This window comes from Mus caroli, unplaced genomic scaffold (genome assembly GCF_978045245.1).
Source record: "Mus caroli unplaced genomic scaffold, Mus_caroli_1 scaffold_13, whole genome shotgun sequence".
NCBI classification, from domain to species: domain Eukaryota; kingdom Metazoa; phylum Chordata; class Mammalia; order Rodentia; family Muridae; genus Mus; species Mus caroli.
Genome location: NW_028227268.1, coordinates 69765143 through 69782576, shown reverse-complemented (window position 1 = coordinate 69782576; position 17434 = coordinate 69765143). Strand labels below are relative to the sequence as shown.

The window sequence follows — 17434 nt, the reverse complement described above, 5'->3', positions numbered from 1 at the left end:
AGTCAAAACACCCATACACATTAAAAACAGGTAAAATGCTTAATAGTGCACAAATTAGATAAATGTTTTAAAAAGGGGGGGCTGGAGAGATGGCTCAGTGAATAAGAGCACTGACTGCTCTTCCAAAGGTCCTGAGTTCAAATCCCAGCAACCACATGGTGGCTCACAACCATCCGTAATGAGATCTGAGACCCTCTTCTGGTGTGTCTGAAGACAGCTTCAGAGTACTTATATATAATAAATAAATCTTTTTTTAAAAAGTGCACAAATTTCCATGGTTTCATCTTTTTTTTTTTTTTTTTTTTTTTTTTTTTTTTTTTTTTTTTTGGTTTTTCGAGACAGGGTTTCTCTGTATAGCCCGGGCTGTCCTGGAACTCACTTTGTAGACCAGGCTGGCTTCGAACTCAGAAATCCGCCTGCCTCTGCCTCCCGAGTGCTGGGATTAAAGGCGTGCGCCACCACGCCCGGCTCCATGGTTTCATCTTAGTGTCATTATAATATAGCTAACAGAGTATTAATCAGGTCCAGGTATGGCAGATCAGGCCTAGAATATCAATGCTCAGGAAACTGAGGCAGGAGGATCATGAATTTGAGTCAGACACAAGTCTGTCTTCAAGGAGAGAGAGAAATACAAAAATAGACTACTGGCAAATATTCTGGTATTATACTATATTCTATGCACTGAGTGAAGAATAAAAGCAGGCCAGGCATACTGGTGTACACATATAACCCCTGCACTCAGCAAGTGGAAGCTGAAGGATCAAAAGCTGAAGGAACTCAAGGTCACTCTTGGCTACATAGTTCAATACCTGGGTCACATTATGGTAGAACTCTTCCAAGCTGTCCCTGACCTCCACACCCACACCATGGCAAATGTGCTCAATAAAACATGCATAATGCTAGAGTAAGAAATTAAGTTTAAAAACTCAGGTTTACTCAAAAGCTGCTCATTTCTCTCCCACTGCTACCACACAAGGCAATCTCCTCGGTATCAACCTCTTTCCTTTTCTCATATCCATTCTTACTTTCTCAGAAGCCATTTCTCTTTGCTTTTTGAGACAGAGTCTGTGTAGCAATAGAACTTGCTCTGTAGACAAAGTCAGGCTAGCCTCAAAGTCAGATATCCACCTGCCTCTGCCTTAAGAGTGCTGGGCTGCCTAGGAGCACTGACTCCTCTTCTGGAGGTCCTGAGTTTGGATCCCAGCAACCACGTGGTGGCTCACAACCACCCACAATGAGGTCAGATACCCTCCTCTGGTGTGTCTGAAGACAGCTACAGTGTACTTACATATAATTAATAAATCTTTAAAAAAAAAAACTGGCTCACTTTCTACTGCACTAACAAGAGAAATCTTAACCATTCCCCAAGCCTTGCCTCAAGATGTGCCATCCTCTCAATCTGTAAAAACACTTATTTGCCCCAGGCCTTCCCATTTGCTCAAATAACTCCTTCAAACCCACCGTGGCCTCCATGTGAACTCGTGCCTACCTTCCAGGTCACAAATGACCTTTTAGAAGCAGCCCACACCTAGTTATGTCAGTTACACCATATTCTGTACTTTTCCATCTTGTTCTTCACCAGATAGTAATAGAATGTTCTTGTTTAGCCTGTGGCTTTTTCCATTACCATGCCCATGATGGCAAGACTGAGCATTTTGTTATTCATCATAGTATCTCCAGTGCTTAACACAGCCACATAGTCACACTACATAATCCACTAAAACAAAGGAGATGGAAAGGCAAAGATTTGGCTACTCCTCAAGTTCAAGTAAACCCCCATGTGAAATAATCAATGAAGTACATAAGGTTTTCATCTGCCTTTACAGAATTAGGTTGAACTGGGAGTGTGTTAGAATACAAATGAGGTGCATCTCCCTGTCACAGTCAAACCAGAGACCCACACCTTTACACTTTCACCTTGGAAGAAACGTACAACACAGGCTCTGCATACTTTTAAATCTATTCTCCCACAGCCTGAAAAGACTCTGAACTTTCTGCTCTGATTTTTAAGGCCACACCTCCAACATAGAAATCTGTTAATCAAATGCATAGTTCGGAGTATTTAAATGAAGCCAGACATAGTGGTGCACACCTGTGATGCCAGCACTCAGGAGGCTGCAGTTCTGTAGTTCCCTCAAAGCTAGCCTAAGAGTCAGGCCTTGTCATAAAAATAAAAAAATACAGCCGGGTGTGGTGGTGCACACCTTTACTCCCAGCATTGAGTTCTAGAGCAGCCACAGCTATGTAGCCTGTCTTAAAAACATAAAATAAAACAAGCCCCGAGTCAGGGGAAACACATAGGAAAACTAAGGCAAAGAAGTATGCATGCAGTGTGCACAATCACAGGATTACTTAATGACCTATTCAATCCTTATGCAAATTTAACTGCCAACAGAAAACAACTCCTAAAGTTTCAAATACTGAAACTCATGGCAAACTAAGAGAGGAGCAGGTTCAGGCAATCTAAAGGAAGGCTAGGTAGGAGCAGCGTTTCCCAAGCCTCAGGCTTCTGCAGGTCAAGGCTCTGCCCAAAGGCCCGGCTAAGTATGTTCAATTCTAAGTAGATGAGGACCAAAGAGCCAAATCTTCAGCTCAGCCTGTTGAAATTTCTTGGAAAGATGACCTTCTCAAAAGTGAGGAACCAGCAGCATCATTACCAAATACGAAATTAGTGCTAAAATGACTAGAAGCAAAAATTTTTAACTTCTCAAATGCCAGTATGAGATACTTCTGTAGAAATACTACTCATGGGCTGGAGAGATGGCTCAGTGGTTAAGAGCACCGACTGCTCTTCTGAAGGTCCTGAGTTCAAATCCCAGCAACCACATGGTGGCTCACAACCATCCATAATGAGATTTGAAGTCCTCTTCTGGTGCATCTGAAGACAGCTACAATGTACTTAGATGTAATAATAAATAAATCTTAAAAAAAAAAAAAAAAAAAAAAAAACTCATACCACCAGGCGTGGTGGCGCACACCTTTAATCCCAGCATTCGGGAGGCAGAGGCAGGCGGATTTCTGAGTTTGAGGCCAGCCTGGTCTACAAAGTGAGTTCCAGGACAGCCAGGGCTACACAGAGAAACTCGTCTCAAAAAAAAAAAAAAAAAAAAAAAAGGAAAGAAACAAGCAAACAAACAAACAAAGACTACTCAAATACCTAGCTTAAAAAGGACAAATGGGAAAAGAGCTTGGCACTGGGGCGGGAAGGGACGGTGAAAACTGACTCTGATAATGGTACCAGAGCTCTGTGGCACCAAGTGCCAGACAATAGCTTACTTGGTAGAGTGCTTGTTTTATATGCATGAAGCCCTGGATTCAAGCCCCCACTGTACATCAAACTGGGTGTTGAGCCTGTACACATGTACACTTGGGAGATGAAGGTAGGAGGGTTAAGAGTCATTCCCAGACACAAAGTTATTTCAGAACAGTCTGGGATGTAGGAAACCTGCCTCAGAAGGTTGGTTAAAAACAAGATAAAAACAATGATCTGGGACTGTGAACCCAGAAGCAACAGAGCTTCTTCCAAAGTTTATCTAAAGGAATTCAGTAGATTAACATCTTTTTTTAAGACAGAGCTTTCTTTTCTGCGTAGCCCTGCCTGTCCTGAAATGGTCTCTATGAACCAGGCTGGCCTCGAACTCACTGCAATCAGTCTGCCTCTGCCTCCCTGCGAGAGCTGGGATTAAAGGCCTGTGCCACCAGCGCCAGATAAATAAATTCTTTAACACACCTGTAATGCCAGATTCTAGGAGACAGAAGCAGAATGAAAATTTTAGGTCATCCTGGGCTAAATGTTGAAAAAAAATCCTACATATGTCTAAAAAGTAGACTCCCTTTTACTCCAGCAAGCTCTGGGTGAGTCATCTTTTTTTTTTTTTTTTTTTGCAGATTTGTCTATACTGGTCCCATAACTTCATGTAAGTTCTAGAAGTCAAAAAGAGCCCTTGAGTCATGCATTAACAATTGTGGCAACCTTCCGGCTGGAATTCATTAGCATGAAAAACTAACGCTATTAAGGAATAGGTGAGCAGCCTGGGTAAGGAATGACCCAACCTAACTCAATATCCAAAAACGAAAGAAGGGAATTAAAACGCTATCAAGAAAAGCATGGACTTTATTCAATTTCGTTAGGTATCCTGGCCACCCCAACTGCGAGCTGCCTGGAGAAAGGGCCTGCCGTGGGTACTCAAGACTCCACATCTTCCGGGCACCACCCCGCCCCCACTCACGTGGGACTCAGACCGCTTCCCAGTCCCGAAGCCACAATCTTGCAAGTTAACTTTTATTAAATGCTCGCCGTGGGCCGAGTTCGAACCTCTATTGGGTTCGACGAGCTCAGCAAGCCCTGGACCTCGTTTCAGACCGAACCACCCAACCCCCACTCCCCCAAAAAAAGAGGTGAGAGCGGTCGGTCCATCCCACGGTCTCAGGCCCGCCTTCTCTTTCAGTTCCTGCTCCTGCCCTCCGCCGATCAGAGTACCGGCTCAAAGCCTTCGTTTGGCCCGCGCGAAAAGGCCTCGTGCCTGGCACAGGCCCAGGATCTGAAGCAGGTGGCAGCCGCGGGCGACCCGGCACTCGGCGGGGGTCTCCTGCGGACCCTCGCCCGGAAAGCGAGGCGACCCCGCCAGCCAAGCCCCCCACTTACGGCGTGCAGCGGTCGCTATACTCATTAGCGATCGTCTCGATGCCGCCGGCTCGGGCCACAGCGACATAGCAGCTCTGAAAGCCCAGGTCTATGCCCACCACCGACATGGCGCCGGCTACTGCTCGGGCTCGGGCCCAGGGCCGGCCGCCGACACTGCACACGGAACCCGGCGGGGCTGGCGCGTGGAAGAGGGCGAGCCGCGTGGGCCGGTGGAGCGCCGCGGCTGGGCGGGCGAAGCCGGACGACCGTCCGCTAGGAGGCTTGGGGCCTGGAGAAAGACGGGGGCCTCTACCGCTCGGGCCGCGGCTCCGGCTCCACGGCCGCAGAGGAGGCGCCGGTCGCGGAGGCGGAGAAGATCTCGAAGGCTCTCGTTGCAACAGGAGCAAGGTTGCAGCGCGAGAACTGCGCTGAAACGAAACGTTCTCGCGAGACCCCGGCTCAGACGCTTTTCCTCCCGAGGCTCCTCCCGTCTGACGAAGTCTGGCGTCACGTCCTGGCACAGGAACCGGGAGAGGAAGTGGGGGGACGGAAGCGGTCCGACGCGAAATGGGTCACTGAGCCTGCGCGGAGAAGCCCCCCACAATCCTCCTTGAGCTGCAGGGCGCCTCCCATCCAGAAGTCAGGCAAGCGGGAATGAGACAGTTCGTGGGGGAGCTGCATTGAACCCACTTCCGCCGTGCTCGTCACCGCGGAGGGACTTCCGGCAGTGACTTCGCAGGCTCTCTGCAGGGTTTTTTCTTAAGGCCCCACAGTGAACTCGAGTTAATCCTGCTAAGGGCGCTAAGGGTTTCAGCTCGGCTCTACGTAAAACTCAGTGTTAAAACCAAGCGCTAACGAAAAGAATCCGAAGCCACGCTTCCACCTACTTTTACCCACTCACTTCCCATGATCAGACGAGGGACCTTTCAGTCCTAGGTGTTTTCCCTGAGCTGGACACAAGGGTCCAAGTCACATGCTCCATGGAGTGGAAGGTCTAAGACCAGTGTCATGTTTATGTGAATGCTAACACATTAATATATAGAGTAGGTGGAGAGGGGACAAAATGTCCTGCAGGCCAGTCTCCAAGGGTGACCTTGAAATTCGGAAGCGCTTGTCTCTGTCCTTAGTGCTGGGACCCACTTACAGCCATGCCCCCACCCTGCGTTAAACTAAAGAATCTGAAACTATAGTGACCACTACGTTAGCCAGTTGCCGAAAGCTGGAGGGGAACCAGCTTCAACGCGTTTCTGGTAATTACTAACCTAGAGTGCAGGAGGAAAATCCTAAATTTCCCGGTTTCTGGCTATTTTGTGGCTGAGGAGATAGAGGACTACAGTGCTAGAACACTTGCAGGCTCAGGGCCTTGGACTGGATCCCCAACACCACAAAATTGAAAGGATTTTTAAATTTCACTTCTTTGTCACCTCTTGTTCAAAGGTGCCTAACGGTGTTCAACACAGTAAACCGTGCAGGAGAGATGGCTCCACAGTTAATACTTGCTGTGAAACCATACAGGCTGGGGTTTGAATCCCAATATCGATCTATCATCGAGAACCTAGCAGGACAAAGACTAGAGGTTAACTGGAGGGGCTCCCTGACTAGCAGCCTAGTCCAAAAACTAGAGCTCCAGTTTCAGAGAGAGACCCTGCCTCCAAAAACTACATCAGAGAGCAACAGGGGATATCTGTTCTCCCCTCAAACCTCTGTGCAGCACGTGGCGGCCCTCATAGAACATGGCCACCCTCACAGCACTTCTACACCGGTTGCGCGCGCGCGCACACACACACACACACACACACACACACTGGATTATCACCATCAGGAGAGAGAGAGAGCAAAGAGTTTCTAGTCAAAGGTAATATGTGAGGGTTAATAACCTAAAGCCCTCAGAACCTGAGAAACTCCCTTCAGGTACTTAGGAGTAGAAAAGCTCCAGACCAGGGATCAACATGTCAGACTCCTGGCATAGATGCCAACATAGTAAAGACTCCACCAAAATGTATGTGCATGGAAAAGCACAAAGTAGGTCGGCAGAAAAATCTTCCCACCCAAAAGTTTCCTCTGCTGCCCTATAAAATCCCAAGCCCCTACAGCCCCGACACAGTCTCCACACCCAAGGAGGAAAATCTGTCCTTCAGCTGTTCTGATTTAGGCATGGTTCTGATCCTGTGAGAGGTTGGTCTTCCCTTTTACTTCCACATCACCTCGATCAATCCTGATCTAACAATGAGAGTTATGGGCATAAAATAGTGGCAACTCAGAAAACGTTCCACAAAAGAAAAAGGCCGTGATAGAGGGGAAAACAAGCAATACATTATTTAGTATTTAGTATGGTTTGAACAAGAAAGGGTTCTTTGGGGTTGTTTTGTTTTGTTTTTTACTTATATGAGCACACTGTAGCTGTTTTCAGGTATACCAGAAGAGAGCATAAGATCCTATCACAGATTGTTGTGAGCCATCATGTGGTTGTTGGGAATTAAACTCAAGACCTTTGGAGGAGTAGCCAGTGCTCTTAACTGATGAACCATCTCTCCAGCTCCTTGGTTTTTTTTTTTTTTAAGATGTATTTATTTTATGTATATGAATACACCATTGCTCTCTTCATACACAACAGAAGAGGGCATCCGATCCCATTACAGATAGTTGTGAGCCACCATGTGGTTGATGGGAATTGAACTCAGGATCTCTGAAAGAGCAGGCAGTGCTGTTAACTGCTGAGCTTGCATTTATCAATTTATCTATGTGCCATGGTATAAATGTAGAGATCAGAGGACAACTGTGGGTTCCAGGAATTGAACTCAGACATGAAGCCTGGTGGTACCTGCAGAGTCTTCTGGCCAGCCCTTTCATTGGATGGCCTACAGTAAGTTTTATATTGCTAGAGGACAGGTCCAGTAAGAGTAATCACTCAAGAAGTTAATATCCAAGCAAACAAAGCACGTACCATTTCTTTGAAAGAAGAGTCTCTCCGAATTTATTGCGGCCTCTGGAGGCATTTCATTCATTAGTAGCCAAAATGGTACCATCTTTAAATTTGCCAATTACCAGAAGATCCTCACATTTGAACTAAAGGCAATAACCAGATGCTACTGGAAAGGGTAATAGGGTCTTATAAATGAACACATAACAAGCCTTTAGAAAAAAGTAAGCTGGGGAGAATGGCCCACTCCTGATATACCAGCAGTTACAAGGCTGCAGCAGTAGGAGCAGGAGAAGATCAAGACTAACGTCAGCTACATAGTTAAAGGACAGCCTGGACTACATGAGACCTTGGAGAGAAAGAACAACACATTCAAGGGCCAAAAGGAGCAGAGCATAGATGTACATGCCTGTAACCCCACACTCAAGAGGTAGTGGCAGAAGGACCAGGCCAGCCCTAGAATAACAGAATATATTCAAGGCCAACTTGGATGACAGAAAACTATAGCCATAAATAAATGAATAAGTGTAAAAATAATCTGAATGTCTAATAATGGCTGAGTGGGGTTTTGTGTTGTTGTTTAGTAAGTATTGGGGTTTGAACCTAAGGGCTTTGCACAGTAAATGAATTTTTTGATTGGGGTGTGTGTGTGTATCCATATGTGTGTATATAAATATATATGTATATACATGTATATATAAATATTGTTTATGTAAAACACACACATATATTGAAATCTGCAGCCTTAAAAAATGAATGACAGGCTGGTGAAATGGCTCAGTGGTTAAGAACACCGACTGCTCTTCCGAAGGTCCCTAGTTCAAATCCCAGCAACCACATGGTGGCTCACAACCATCCGTAACGAAATCTGATGCCCTCTTCTGGAGTATCTGAGGACAGCTACAGTGTACTTACATATAATAAATAAATCTTAGGAAAAAAAATGAATGAAGGCTGGGTGGTGGTAGCACACGCCTTTAATCCCAGCACTTGGGAGGCAGAGGCAGGCGGATTTCTGAGTTCGAGGCCAGCCTGGTCTACAGAGTGAGTTCCAGGACAGCCAGGACTATAAAGAGAAACCCTGTCTCGAAAAACCAAAAAAAAAAAAGAATGAAGGGCTGGTGAGATGGTTAAGAACAATGGCTGCTCTTCCAGAGGTCCTGAATTGAATTCCCAGCAACTACATGGTGGCTTACAACCATCTCTAGGAAGAACTGATGCCTTCTTCAGGCAGGATGTATATGCAGCAAAGCATTCATACATAAAATAAATAAATTTTTTTAAAAAAATATATTGTTTAAAAAAAATGAATGAGCCGGGCGTGGTGGCGCACGCCTTTAATCCCAGCACTTGGGTGGCAGAGGCAGGTGGATATCTGAGTTCGAGGCCAGCCTGGTCTACAGAGTGAGTTCCAGGATAGCCAGGGCTACACAGAGAAACCCTGTCTCGAAAAAACAAAAAAACAAAACAAAAAAAAGAATGAAACTAAGGTGTGGTAGCACAGATCTCAGAGACAGAGGTAGATAGATCTCTGAGAGTTCAAGGCCAGCTAGGTCTACATAGTGAGACCCTGTGCCAAAACAAACAAGCGTGAATGAAACTGATCCAAGCAACAACATGGACGAACACTGAAACATGACAAAGGAAAGAAGCCGAACTCCACGGGAGAAACTGCACGACTCCACCCTGTGACAAACCCAGAATGGCCTGAGGGATTCTGACTGACTATGACAGACTTGTGAGTAGAGAGCCTGGAGAGTTACTGTGCCAGAACAGTTTCCCTTAGGATGAAAATTTCAGTAATGTTGGCTCAACCTTGTGAATATATTTGGTGACTCTGGAGTGAAAATTTAAGGCAGGGTCACATGTAGCCCAAGTTAGTTTTAAACTCTGGGGTTTTGGGGGGAGGGAGACAGAGTTTTGGTTTTGAATTTAGGTTTGTTTTTGTTATTGTTCCCAGACAGGATTCTCTGTGTAGCCCTGGCTGTCCTAGAACCCATTCTGTAGACCAGGCTTGGCTTCCAACTCAGAGATCCACCTGCCTCTGCCTCCCTAGTGCTAGGATTAAAAGCATGTGCCACCACCCAACTAAAATGGTAAGTTGTATGCTACAGATTTTTTTTCTTAAAATTTTTTCAGTTTTACTTTATACGTATGGGGTTTTGCCTGCATTTATGTCTGTGTACCATGTGTACACAGGCCTGGTGCCCTCAGAGGTCAGAAGATGGATCCCAAGAAACTGGAGTTGGGGATAATTGTGAGTCACCATGTGGGCTCTGGGAATCAAACCCAGGTCTACAAGAATTCTTAACTGCAGAGCAATCTCTCCAGCCCCTACATTTTTTTTCAATTTATTTGATGTGTATGGGTGTTTTACCTGCATATATGTATGTTCAGTTGTGTCTGCAGAGACCAAAAGAGGGTGTCAGATTTCCAGAACTGGAATTAGAGTTGATTGTGAGTTGCCTTATGGGGGCTGGAAATCAAACCATGGTCTTCTGGAAGAGTGGCCAGTGTTTTTTAACCACTGAGTATTCTTTCCAACCATGTTACATACTTTATATTGCAATTTTTAGAGCTTTGAGGAAGTCAGCGAAGGTGGTACTATATACCTATTGGTCCAGCTATCTGGAAAGCTAAGCAAAAAATTCCCTTGAAAGACAGTCATGGCAAACACCCATAATCCTGAACTTAGAAAGAGAAAGCAGTAGAATCAGAACTTCAGCGTCAGTCTCAGCTACGTCAAAAACTTAGCCTGGCCAACAGAGATTCCGTCTTCATTTTGTTGTTTGTTTGTATATTTGTTTATTCAGGGGGGAGCAGGATTATAATATGCAAGCCTAGCTAGCTTGTAGCTCACTATATAGAAAGGGGTGGCCCTGAACTCACAGACCTGTGTGCCTCTGCCCAACAAGTACTGGGTTTATAGGCAGATAGATGACACCACTGTTCCTGTGAGACCTTGTTGTAAAAATAATAAAGAAGGATCCTTTGGGCCCAAGAGTTCAATGCTAGTCTAGTTAACATAGAAAAAAAAAAAAAAACCTCAAAAACAAAATCAGCTAACTTTTTTTTTTAAAGATCTATTTATTGATTATATGTAAATACACTGTAGCTGTCTTCAGACACTCCAGAAGAGGGCATCAGATCTCATTACAGATGGTTTTAAGCCACCATGTGGTTGCTGGGATTTGAACCCCAGATCTCCGGAAGAGCAGTCGGGTGCTCTTACCTACTGAGCCATCTCACCAGCCCCTAGCTAACCTCTTTTAAGGTTGGCCTTGACCTTCCTTCCTCCGATTTTTGTCCTGCCTGTAGGAGATACAGAACCCCTATGACTGCATTGGTTTTACTTATGACAGAGTCCCGTCTCACCTGAGTTATCAAGTGCTGGACTACCTAGTCCAAAGTGTCCTCACAACCTGAAAGATCGACTGACCTTCTCCTGGTGGCAGAGATTTTTAATTCCAACATTTGGGAGGCAGAGGCAAGAAGATCTTTGTGAGTTCAAGGCCAGCCTGGTCTGGTAAGTTCCAGTCCAATCAAAGCTATGGAGTATGACTCTCTTTAAAGAAGGTGGGAAGAACCTGAGACTCTCTATCTGCCTTCTCTTGGAAGCCTTCCTCCAACCTTTGGCTAAACTACTAAAAAATTTATATATATATATATATATTTCTCCCAGCTTTGTAACCAACATCAACATGTCCTGTTGGCCCTATTAGTCTTTTCCATTCAGAATGTCACAGCTCAAGTTGGGCATAGTGGTGCACATCTACCTTTAATCCCAGCATTTAGGAAGAACAATGTGAGTTCGAGGCTATCCTGGTCTACAAATTGAGGAAAGCCAAGGCTGATACACAGAGAAACCCTGTCCAAAAAAAAAAAAAAAAAGCCACAACTTTTTAACAATTTGTCTTTCTCAAATAAAATACATCAGTCACGGAGTACTCATCCTGCTAAAAATAGTTTCCTGGATCATCAAACTTAAAGCTCAAGAGGCTATTCTGGGATATTTAAATATACAAAATCAAAAAAGTTATTTGAGAATTGTGAAGAATGTGAATGGCAGGGTTCCCAGAGTCTCAACTGCACAGCCGTGGAGTTTCCAGGACTTGTGGGGCTGGAAGCTCTGTGTGAGAACTCATGTCAGCACACAGGTTTGCATCCAGCAAGCATCCTGAACACTGTAGAAACAGGAAGTTGTCTGGTGTTTTTCTCTGGTACAGCTTAGTTCTGGTTAAACTTAGTTCTAAGCAATCAAAAACAATGCTTGGGTTTTGGTTTTTGGGGTTTTTTTTGTTTGGTTGGTTTTCTTTGGGGTTTTTTTTTTTTTTTTTGGTTTTTGGTTTTTGGTTTTTCAAGACGGGGTTTCTCTGTGTAGCCCTGGCTGTCCTGGAACTCACTCTGCAGACCAGGCTGGCCTCAAACTCAGAAATTCGCCTGCCTCTGCCTCCCAAGTGCTGGGATTAAAGGCGTGCGCCACCACACCCAGCGCTTGTTTATTGTTAAATGTACAGCATTCATAAACTACCCACCAAGAGACTAAATGTTCTCAGTCAGTTGAGAACTCATAAGCCCCACCTACCTACTGAGTGCTCACTAGGATCCTTGGCCTTCTGCCAATCACTAGTGTCCTGATGAAGCTCCAAGCTTGAGTAATGATATCCTTCTGGCCTCCCCCACCTCACAGTGAGTAGAACAATGGGCTTCAGTCAAAGCAACTCCCGGCTCTTAAATTCCAGAACTCCAAGCTGGACTTGGTAGCCCACACCTGTAACCCAGCACTTTCAGAGGCTAAGAAAGAGAGTGAGCTTGAGGGCAGCTTAGGCTGCATGGGACATACAAGAAGGTTCTGTCTAAACAAACAACAAAACAACAAAGACAGGCCAGGCTGAGAAGGTGGTTGAGCAGAGTTCAGTCCGGGTTGTTTTCACTGCAGCGGTTTCCTGTTATGCTTTTCTGATATAAACACGGGGCCCAGGGCCGGGGGTATGGTTCAGTTGCTACAGTGCTTGAGGGGCATGCACAAAGCCCTAAGTCCAATGCTCAAGTACTACATAAACTGACCTGACGTTGCATTCAGAAGCCTACCACAGGGTGGTCATCCATTACATAGTTTGATGCCAGCCTGTGCTGCATAAAACACACACCAAGAACAACAACAGCAACAACAAACCCTATGGTCAATTCCATCCCACAGCAGTGACATCCTTAGGTCACTACTCAACTCAAACTATCTACTTCCTTAGCAGCACTATGTGTCATTGAGTTCTTCCTCAAAGCCACTTACTCTTGCCCTTATTCAGGCTGCTCCTCCTACACATCTGCTCTGTAGTGTCATCAGCAATCTCAGTCCTTTACCTCTTCACAACCTAAAATGCCAGGTGAACTTTGCACAGACTTCTACAGGCCTTACAAGCTGATAGGATCCAATTTAACTCTAAGCCCTTTGATCACCAATAATTTTCCTGGTATGAGTCACAGTCTCTTTATCCCCAACCAGCCCCAGGCTGGGCCTTCTTCCATCTCCAGCAGCTGACATTCCAACTCTACGCCTGAGTCCTGTCTGTTGGCCTTGTCAGCTGACAGCAGAACCTGCTCACTCCAGCTACCCCTGACCCCAGCAGCAGCCACTAGCTCATTTCTACAGTTTAAAGTTTCTGGGCCATTTTAAATTTTGATGCTCAGACTAATCAGTATTCAGCAAATCCTGGGCTGGTTTCCATCTGGCCAAACCACAGTCCTCTTATCTCAGGAGGCAGTACTCTCTGGTTCTTGATTAGTAACAATGATTTTAAGGCCTTGTGACCCTTATAATAGATTCACTTCCAGAATTCCTCACAAAGGGTGAGCAAGGGGCCTAAGGGTGTTGTTCAGTGATAGAACATTTACACAGCAAGTAGGACCCAAGTCTAATCCCTAGCATTAGGGGAGAGACAGAGACAGAGACAGAGAGTCAGAGTGAAGCAAGTCAGAGAGCCTGTAATCCAATACAGGATCAGAGCTATGTGGACTAGCAGCAAGTTCACATGGCTCTCAGCCCAGACATTGCTTCACAACCAAAGGGGGAGCATTTATTTTCCTGTTGTCATCTAGTTAATGTGCAAATGCAGTGTGAGTTCAAACTCTAAATATATCCCAGATGCTTACAGTTTGACACTTGGACAGCAGCAGTGCACGCCCTAACTTGGTCTCCAGGGAATGGCACAGAAATCCAGTTGCAGCTAAAGGCAGGAACAGAAACACCGAGCAAGGAGACAATGAGCTGAGCTCTGTGGGAGCATCAGGAGTCTTCCTACAAGTCAAAGGCAAAGCCTCAGACAGAAAGCAAACAGCATCCAAAAGCAGCTTTCACTACGGAGATACTGCAAAGAAAGAAGCACAAGAGCATCCGTGCTCTTGAAATGCTTTGAAAAATAAATAAACTCAAGAAGCTATTCAGCAAAGAGGAAATGTAATAGAGTCATTTTTCTTCAGATGTAGGTAACTGAAACTGGCTGTGGAGGTACAGACCTGAGATCCCAGAATTTGGGACTGTGGAGGCCAGAGGATCAGAAATTCAAGATCATTCCCAGCTTTATAGCAAGTTCAAAGTCAGCCAGTAAAACTCTCTCTCTCTTTCTCTCTCTCTCTCTCTCTCTCTCTCTCACACACACACACACACACACACACACACACACACATGGACAATTATCTTTTAGGAATACTTTGTAGTCCATTAAACATGGATATTTATTTATGCCGTTTCAGTCTTTGTTTATTTGGGAGCAGGGGAGGGCTGGAGAGTTAGCTATACTTCTAAGGGGTTCAGCAACTCTCTTTTGGTCTCCATGGACTCCTGCACACATGAGGCACACACACACACATAAATATGCACGCAAATAAAAATTTTTAAGTACATGTGTTTAATCTTGAAAATATCATAGTTCAATTGTCAACAAGAACCTAGAGTCACTTGAAACAAAGGAACTCCACGAGAATAAATGATTAGGCTGTGACATTTTCTTAAGAGCTAATTGAGGCCGGGCGTGGTGGCGCACGCCTTTAATCCCAGCACTCGGGAGGCAGAGGCAGGCGGATTTCTGAGTTCGAGACCAGCCTGGTCTACAAAGTGAGCTCCAGGACAGCCAGAGCTATAAAGAGAAACCCTGTCTCGAAAAACCAAAAAAAAAAAAAAAAAAAAAAGAGCTAATTGAGGTAGGCAGGCCCAGCCTAGTGTGGGTGATTCCATAGCTGGCCATATGGGAGGAAGCTGCTTTCTGTACACACTGGCAACACTTGAACATATCCAAAGGAAGGCTTTATCAATTCTGGTGCCTGATCCAGAGAGTCCTCTGCTAACTAACAATGACCTTTGACAGGGTCATATCCATGTCAGCATGCTGAGGACAGTGATGGCTCCATGGTAGTAAAGGTGCTTGCCACTTCACTTGACAATTTGAATTGATCCTGAAACCTACATGATGAAAAGAGAAAACTAACTCCAACAGCTGTCCTTTAACTTCCCTGCATATGTGTGTGTGTGTGTTCAAGTGTGCAAGTGCATGCCCACACACACACACACACACAGATGTGCATAGATACACGTTTAAAAATACAAAAATAACTTTTTAGGAGTAGTTACTGGAGTCATCCAGTTCTCCCAAGGGAGTAGGCAGACAGACCCTAAACATTTGCTCCAGCATCAAGACTCCATATGCCCTATACTCACTAAGAGCAGATCACCCACTTTGATTAAAGAAAGTAAAGGAATTCCAGGCTGTCAAATTGGTTGACTTACAAGCTCACAGAGATATACCAGTCTTTGCTTCTAGAGTGCTGACATTAAAGGCATGTACCACAAACCCAGCCTCTGTTTGTTTCTGTAACAAGATTGTTTTGTCAGGGTATACTACTGCTATGAGGAAAAAGCAAAACTATGCAGTCTATGTAGTTTTGGCTGTCCTGAGTTTTGATATGTAAACCAGGCTGGCCTTGAACTTTCAGAGTTATGTCTGCCTCTGTCTCTAAGTGCTAGGGTTAAAGGACTATGCCCTCATGCCCAGTTTAGCTGCTCTCTTACAGAACCGAGAACAATCAGCCCAAAGGTGGCCCCACCTACACTAATCACTAAATAAAATGCTCTGATGGCTTGCCTACAGCCCAGTCTCATGGAGACAAAAGACTCACTTCTAAGGCTTCGCTGGTTGGCAGTTTTCTGTGTACCTCAGGTTTAGAGCTTATAATAATGGGATTACAGATGAGCTCGGCCACACCCAGCCCTCTATTCAAATTGTCTTCCTTTAGTGAATAGTGTACATAAGGAGGCTAGAAGAAAACCTTTGAGAGAAGGTTGTCTCCTTCTATCCTGTGGGTTCTGCAGATCAAACAAGCCATTAAGGTGGGCATTGAGAGTCACCTCATCAGCTCTCTTTATGAGATACTTTCTCTGTAGCCCAGGCTGACCACAAACTCACCATTCTCCTGCAGAAGCCTAATGAACGCTGGGATTGCAACTATAGAGCACCACAACCAACCAGAAGATTTGGAATCAGTTACTTGTTTTGTTTCAAGACTGGGTTTCTCTGTGTAGCCCTGGCTGTCATGGTTCTCACTCTGTAGACCAGGCTGGCCTTGAATTTACAGAGATCCACCTGCCTCCGCCTCTAGAGTGCTGGGATTGAAGCACCACTCTGGCTAATTACTTCTTTGTAAATAAACTTGCACAAATGTCACCACCACACACACATTTGTGTCCTTTCTCTTTCCTTTCCCCCACCTCCCACCCACTGGTGCAGCCCCCTTTCTCCTTATCCTATGCATTGGCTGCTTCTTGGCTCTCAAAGTATATGCAGGACCAGCTCTAAATAAGCATGAAAGTTGAAGACCTGTGTTTTTTGTTTTTCTGGTCTCACACCATTGCTGCTCTGGCTGGCCTGGAACTTGATATGTAAAGTGCAAAACATGTAAATCTTTGGTTCACCCTCAAAACAAGTGAGTTCCCATGAAAGATTCTGATTCCTCAGCTTAGATGAGTCAAACTGGTTTGATCAAGTGTACATGTGGGCACAAGGTGAACTACACTCAGTTCTGTCATCAAGAACTAGACGAAAACACCCCCAAAATGTGTGACAGTTACTTTAAGAAGAGAAAGGGTGTGCACGGGTTTCCAACGAGCTAAGTGGTCTAGACAGGCCTGGGCAGGCTTTGAAATAAGCATGGGATGGGATGGAGACTCCGACTTTCCTATGGTACTAGGAGTATCAGAGGTGATAAAGCAGAGGAGTGGAGAAGACCTGATTCAAGAGGAAGTAATAGACATCGAGACTCAGAAGCAGGGAGTGGGGGGAGGCATCTGCCTCAAGACCACGTTTCTCTGCAGCCCACAAATAAAAACCATGAGGTGCTTGGGTTTGTGAGAACAGCAAAGTAGGATCTAGCTTCATATCTGGGTGAGACATAGGACAGAAAAAGACACCCAAGGGAACAGACAGTGGAAACATTGGTGTGAGGGTGGGGCAGAGGCTCTGAGCTCAGTCACTGCCAACAAAATTTAGTTTTTTCTGTTGACAGGGGGTTCCTTATTCATGCTTCTCTTCCTCCCTCCTCCCCTTCTTCTTCTTCTTCTTCTTCTTCTTCTTCTTCTTCTTCTTCTTCTTCTTCTTCTTCTTCTTCTTCTTCCTTCTCTCTCTCTCTCTCTCTCTCTCTCTCTCTCTCTCTCTCTCTCTCTCTCTCTCTCTCTCTCCCTCTCTCTCTCTCTCTCTTTCACAAGTTCCCATATATTCCAGGCTAGCCTTAAACTCAGAACCAAAGATGGCCTTGAAATGATGATGGTTCTGCTTCTACCCTTTAAACTCTGGGTCACAGTCCTGTGCTACCAAGCTCAGAAAAAGAAGAGGAGGAAGAAAACG

The 17434-nt window shown here is 45.2% G+C and overlaps 1 protein-coding gene across 1 annotated transcript in view; it reads right to left on the bottom strand.

Annotated features, from left to right (window-relative positions):
* Positions 1-5063, bottom strand: part of Hspa4 (heat shock protein family A (Hsp70) member 4) — a 42434-nt gene extending 37371 nt beyond the window's left edge. The window contains exon 1 of the mRNA XM_021178214.3: positions 4646-5063. Within this exon, the coding sequence (XP_021033873.1) occupies positions 4646-4752 (107 nt within the window). The 5' untranslated portion in view covers positions 4753-5063. The remainder of the gene's footprint in view (positions 1-4645) is intronic.
* Between the last annotated feature and the right edge of the window lie 12371 nt (positions 5064-17434).